Source organism: Protopterus annectens, chromosome 2.part0 (genome assembly GCF_019279795.1).
Source record: "Protopterus annectens isolate FY-2018-M chromosome 2.part0, PAN1.0, whole genome shotgun sequence".
In the NCBI taxonomy this organism is placed as follows: domain Eukaryota; kingdom Metazoa; phylum Chordata; order Ceratodontiformes; family Protopteridae; genus Protopterus; species Protopterus annectens.
The window spans coordinates 29029045-29035739 of record NC_056728.1 but is presented as its reverse complement, the minus strand read 5'-3'; the positions used below and the strand labels follow the sequence as shown (position 1 = coordinate 29035739).

General features: G+C 36.0%; 1 protein-coding gene across 1 annotated transcript in view; it reads right to left on the bottom strand.

Annotated features, from left to right (window-relative positions):
• Positions 1-2095, bottom strand: part of LOC122793694 (gamma-crystallin M2-like) — a 45959-nt gene extending 43864 nt beyond the window's left edge. Inside the window, exon 1 of the mRNA XM_044061913.1 lies at positions 2037-2095. Within this exon, the coding sequence (XP_043917848.1) occupies positions 2037-2095 (59 nt within the window). The remainder of the gene's footprint in view (positions 1-2036) is intronic.
• Between the last annotated feature and the right edge of the window lie 4600 nt (positions 2096-6695).

The window sequence follows — 6695 nt, the reverse complement described above, 5'->3', positions numbered from 1 at the left end:
TCATCAGGCTCCTTTTGATTTAAAACAAATGCGTGATCTGGAACAAAATGCACAAAGTTGTTCAATCCTCACTTTTAAGGATGTATACTGAATAACCTAATTGTTGTTTTACTGCTTAACAGAAATACTATTAACATAGAAAAATGAGCATCTTCGATTGGGTCTGTTGGATAACTTCACAAAAATGCACAAAAGAAATCAAATGAAAGTAATTTTTTTGTCTAACTCCCCATGGAAATCAGCTGAGCAAGACAAGGAGGTCTGACTCCCTTACCAAGACAGCAGCAAGATTTTGAATGCTGCTCCACAGAGGACAGAAATGTTCTTTTGTCTTGTAGTTTGTAGAGCTTTTCTCCCAGGCTCACCTCTGTAAAGGAGCTACTTTCAGTTTAACAAATGGAAATAAACAAAATAAAGAAATAAAGACACTTGTAGGATCCAGTGTACCTAAAGATGTCTGAAAAGTGCCCAGAAGCTGGTAAGAACATTGTGCCAGATAATGATATTCATTCTAATGACAGACTAGAGAGCTGCAAAGTGATTTTTCTCACTTTTATCATAAGTGGACCTGCGTAGCTAGAGAGTGAAAAGAAAAACATACTGCAGACCACATAAATATTTGCATTAAGGTAGGCATCCAGGAATGACTTAAAGGAATGTGTCATGATCTCTAGAAGTCAAGGCAGTGGTCATAATTTGGGAAGGCGGTATTCCTCATTACCAATGACACAGGACATCATTGCATGAGAGTAAGATAAGATGGGATCATTCTCATTAAGCAGGAAGTAAAACTTACTATTATCACATTTGATGGCTTCTGGTTGACAGTGTGACTCTGCAGTATGCAAGGTTGGTATTGCTGAGGACATCTTCAGAAACATCTTCAACAGGAACTTTCAAGGGGTAGTGTTGTACCCATTTCATTTACTTGCACAGCTTTCCATTTGACACTGCATTCAGTTTTGGACAACAAACATTTTTAGCACAGGTGGCATACATTTTAACACATATTATGAAAAGTCAGTCTAGAGAACTCTGGCTGAAAGTCTGTAGAGTTATGTCAAATCTCATACAAGAAGACAGTAAAAATTTCAAAACATACATTCTAGTTATGAGATAGAGGAGTGTGTGTGTAAATATGATGTAAGAATGAACATCATACATTAAGTGAGGATATTTCTTAGGAAGGGGAGTGCCAGGATTTGAGTGCTAGTTGTGAGGCTGGAGATGGAAAAATATAAGCGCTCCAATAACAGCCCAAACTAATAAAATACTGGAAAACGATAAGATGCCACTGAACAAACACTTTTATTAAAAAGTATTATTATTGGATATAGACAATATTTGGGGTCATTTGATGCATTATATTATCACCATTATGTCTATTTAGTACAGGGCAAGTGAACTTATTGAAAAATTCTTTTACAAAACAGTGGGTTGACATGATGAATAGAACTGTGTGCACCATTTGAACATTTGTGTATGTACTGGGTTTTATATTTGTGGTTTATACACATTTACTGATTTATTTGTTATTGTTTAGGCAGAGAAGTGCAATTTAAATATGTTTCATACAACCAATTGTTTTTCATACATAACTGAATGGTTTAGAAACAAGCAATTTATGTATACAAAGGTTTAAAAATTTAGATAGATGGGTTTATCCAATGTGTTGACTTCTTTAATCATGTGATAGGAATGGATTAGTATTTAATTGGCCAGGATGTACAAGTTTTATTAATTTATTCTGAAGACGTCTAGTGGCGAACGCCTGATGAAAGCACTAAATTTTAATAAAAGTGTTTGCTCAGTGGCATCTTATCGTCTTCCAGTATTTTATTAGTTTGGGCTGTTATTGGATGAGTTTGATGGAACCGGGAGCCATTAATGATGCCGCAGAGCCGGTTCCCTTGCAACAGCTGAATGCTTCGATAGAGAACCTATCAGTGCTTTTCGAAGCGCTGACCACGCAGATTATTACTTTTGGGAGAAATCTGACGGTTATACAAAACCCGCCTGGCCGGTCAGGAACTTACTCGCAAGTTACTGCTGTTTCTTTAAATGACTCTATTCCACCAGGGCAGGGTAGCCCCATATTTACGTCACCAAATTTAAGTGGTTCCGCGATGTGTTCAACAGCTACAGGAAGTGGTAACAACAGGGCCGCTAATGGTGGCGTCAATGAAGTCACTGTTTGCTCTTTTATAGAGTGGATTAATGAAGGAAGAGAATGGGATATTTCCAGAGACAACAACAGAATTGAAAGGGGTACCACTGACCAACAATTGAAAGAGTTTGAAAAAGAGGTTTTGAAGTTTCAGAAACTTCAAGTTGAGAATGGTTATTTGAAAAAATGCCATCGGTGGCAACAGGTTCCCAAAGGTCTTAGGACATGGAAGTGTCCCACAGGTACTGTTGCAGGTTCAGAATTATGTATCGAATTGACTGCGATGTTCAATAGGCATGGCTGTGAACTTTTGGATGTGCTGATATGGGACAATGACAAAAAAATGCAATCTCTAAAAACTAAGATTGACTGCATTAATGATGGTTTGCACAATGATTTATTATTTCAGACAAAAGTCAATGATTATAATGCAGTATTGGTGAATGTTGATAAAACAATTGCTTTAATAAAAAATAAGAAAGTGAAAAAGCTAGATAGAGATAAGGGGGAATACGAGCAAGGGAGAGCGTATCCCTTAGTGAATAGTAGACGGCAAGTGGAAGGAACAGATACTAACTGTGGAGGGGTTCCAATGATTGATGATGACAACAATAGTGATATTATTGAACAAATGGCCCCTTTAGATGTACCACCGAGGAGGTCGGAACACCTCCAAAATCGGAATCAACAACAATACCATCAAGGGGGGATGGGCAATGGCAACTTCCAGGATTTTCACATGAACAGGGGCCGGAACTACAGGGGGAGGGGGCAGCGATGTGCAAACAGATGGTAGATGGAGAGATGGTTCAGACATACCACATTATACTGAACAAGACCGGGGATTTTAAAATATTCAACTACACCGATTTGAACATTACTCCTGCATGGGCTGATTTACTACAAAAGGGGGCGCAATTTTGTTCCTAAGGGGAGACCTAGAATTGAGGGTTCTCTACTTGATCTGAAACGTTTTATCAGAAAACTTAATTTGAGGATGCAATTTGAGAATATTACCTCACTTAGTAATATTTCTACATGTAAAAAAACTAGCATTTACAACCCCCTCTACACCCTACTTTACATGTCTTTGAAGGTTTATGCATTGAACAAATTAGAAAGTTACATCAAGTAAAAATGGATGAAGATGACAATAATCTTTCTGATACAGACATGGAATTACTTTATGAGATAGCTAACAACAAATCAGTTAGGGTTATAAAACCCGGTAAGGGCAGGGGGTTGATTATTATGGACCAAAATAGATATGTGGAGAAAATGTTTGCATATTTATTTACAGAAGCATATGAAGAAGTTTCTGAGAACCAACTAAACATATCCTATAGAAATATTGATATAATCCTACAAGATTTGCTAATAAATGAGCAGATCTCCATTTGTGAGCACACTTTCTTAACGCAAAAATATCCCCGGACTCCTACCATCTTTGGCATACCCAAACTCCATAAGTGTATTGATGATCTTCCCTTTCGACCCATAGTAGATGCAAAAGCATCCAAAACTTTCAACTTGGCAAAATTTGACCACAACTTGAAATATGTACTGGAACAGCATACACACGTGTTGAGAGATTCGTGGGATTGTCTTAGAAAAATTCAAAATGAGATCTATGGTGACTATTTGATATTTGTCACCATGGACATCAAAGATTTGTTTACTGCCATCCCCCACGATGAAGGATTAGACATGTTTTACGAATACTTGTGTTCCTTTACTACGGAACGTCATTCTAGAGTGTTGATGTATAGAACATTGATGGAACTAATTTTACAAAATAACTTTTTGTTATTTGAAAATCAACTATTTAGACAAACAGTGGGGGTTGCAATGGGGGCAGCTTGCTTTATTGACCAATATTGTCCTTATCCAATGGGAGCTGAATTATGTTTGCAAGCATGGTTTATTTAAGTATCGCAAATTTTATGGCAGGTTCCTCGATGACCTCTTGATCTTATGGGCCGGTACATTAGAACAGCTAGATGAATTTTACAACTTTATTAACACAAGTACCGGGTTTCTCACATTCACTATGGAAAGTAACCCCTTGTCTGTCAACTTCTTAGATATCACTATAAGCAAGGATGTACATAATAAGATATTTTCCTCAACATTGTATAGAAAGCCCACATATTCTAACACCGTGTTAAACTTTGATAGTTATCACCCAATATACCAAAATAAATCTTTGGTTAAGGGACAGGGTGTTAGAATTTATAGGATGGTGAGTAAGTTCTCTAATTTCACTTGTGAGATACGAGAATTGAGAGATATGTTGATTCGGAGAGGCTATCCAACTACTTTTATAGACCCCCATATTGGATTAAGTTATAAAAAAGAAATACGGGCCAATTTTATCCACTCTTAGGTACTATAGTTAACACCAACAGTTCCCTTTTGGGGGACATTCCCAGGATGAACCAGCAGGGAACGATGGCCAGTCCCTACACTGATGCTATGATACTTACTTTCAACAGTGTATTTTTTTATATAAAACAAATTGTACATAATAATTGGATAGTTTTGACATCAGATGATATGTGTAAATCTAGATTAGGTGGAAAACCCAAAGTGATTTACAAAAGAGATAGATGTATTAAAAATATATTGGAAAGTAATTACATCAACAAAAATGTTGGACAGATGCGGAAATGTGGGCACTGTGCACAATGCCCCTTTATAGATGAGGCGACTTGTGTCCATATAAAAGGCTATGGAAAGGTGCACCTCAACAAGAAATTCAACTGCCAGAACAAATGTTTAGTATATATTGCAACATGTCAGTTCTGTGAAAAATTCTATATTGGTAAAACCATCAACATGTTGCATAAACGTATATACCAGCACCTTTACGATATTAGAAAAGGGAATTCCAAGAACGCATTGGCAAAACATATTATAGAACATCCACAACATAATTTTAAGTTTTCTGTTTTGGAACAAGTCCAAAGTGATGACACAAGGGGTGGGCTAGTGGATGCGATTTTGGAATTTAAAGAACTGCTCTGGCAATTGAGGTGTAATGCAACTAAGAACTTTGGCTTGAATGAAACATTGTCTATTTCAAGTTATCTGAAACTCAAATCTGAGTTTCATATTTCTTAGTAAAATGAAGGGGCAGCTGTGACGCTGCAGTATTATTATTGGATATAGACAATATTTGGGGGGCATTTGATGTATTATATTATCACCATTATGTCTATTTAGTATAGGGCAAGTGAATTTATTGAAAAAAATATTTTACAAAACAGTGGGTTGACATGATGAATAGAACTGTGTGCACCATTTGAACATTTGTGTATGTATTGGGTTTTATATTTGTGGTTTATACACATTTACTAATTTATTTGTTGTTGTTTAGGCAGAGAAGTGCAATTTAAATATGTTTCACACAACCAATTGTTTTTCATACATAACTGAATGGTTTAGAAACAAGCAATTTATGTATACAAAGGTTTAAAAATGTAGATAGATGGGTTTATCCAATGTGTTGACTTCATTTAATCATGTGACAGGAATGGATTAGTATTTAATTGGCCAGGATGTACAAGTTTTATTAATTTATTCTGAAGAAGTCTAGTGGTGAACACCAGGCGAAAGCATTAAATTTTAATAAAAGTGCTTGTTCGGTGGCATCTTATCATCTTCCAGAAAAATATAAGCAATGTAAGAAACTATTTGGAAAGAGTTTTGTATATCCATCTGCTGACAGACAGGCCAAGTCAGGTGCCATCTAATCAAAGTTAAACTGAGGGAAGCAATGCTTTCAGTAGACAAGATAGGTTGTCCTTTTGCCTATAATCCCTGATTCTGGCTGGATAGCATTTAGAATTGTACATGTGATTCTGTAGTGGCCTTGAAGGAAATTGTTTGGAATGCTATGTATACTGTATGTTTATAATAGTTTGGAATGCTATGTATACTGTATGTTTATAATTGTTTGGAATGCTATATATACTGTATGTTTATAATTGTTTGGAATGTTATATATACTGTATGTTTATAATTGTTTGGAATTCTATGTATACTGTATGTTTATAATTGTTTGGAATGCTATATATGTTGTTGTTGTTGTTGTGTCTTTGGAACTCTGGTCTGCTAATGATTGGCAGTACTGTATGTTTATAATTGTTTGGAATGTTATATATACTGTATGTTTATAATTGTTTGGAATGCTATGTATACTGTATGTTTATGACTTTCATTTGTGCTGGTGTCCCCTTGTGTAATTGCACAAAGTCCTTAAGTAACCCACATGTGCTAGGGCTTTTTTTCTACATTGTGTAATGGGTCACAGTCCTATTTAACCAATTTTTTCCTTCCTGAAGAACTGTCATGGCTTCTGATCATCATGAACATGCTTTTGCTCTCTTTCTCTCTCTCCCTCTCTTAAGTTTCATTATGTGTAACTCATGGGAAAAAGTCTTGCACAACTGCATCTTTTGTTAAGTAACCTAAAATTCCAGCTTTCTTTATATTAGCTCAGACAGGGACTGTTGAGGCCAACAAT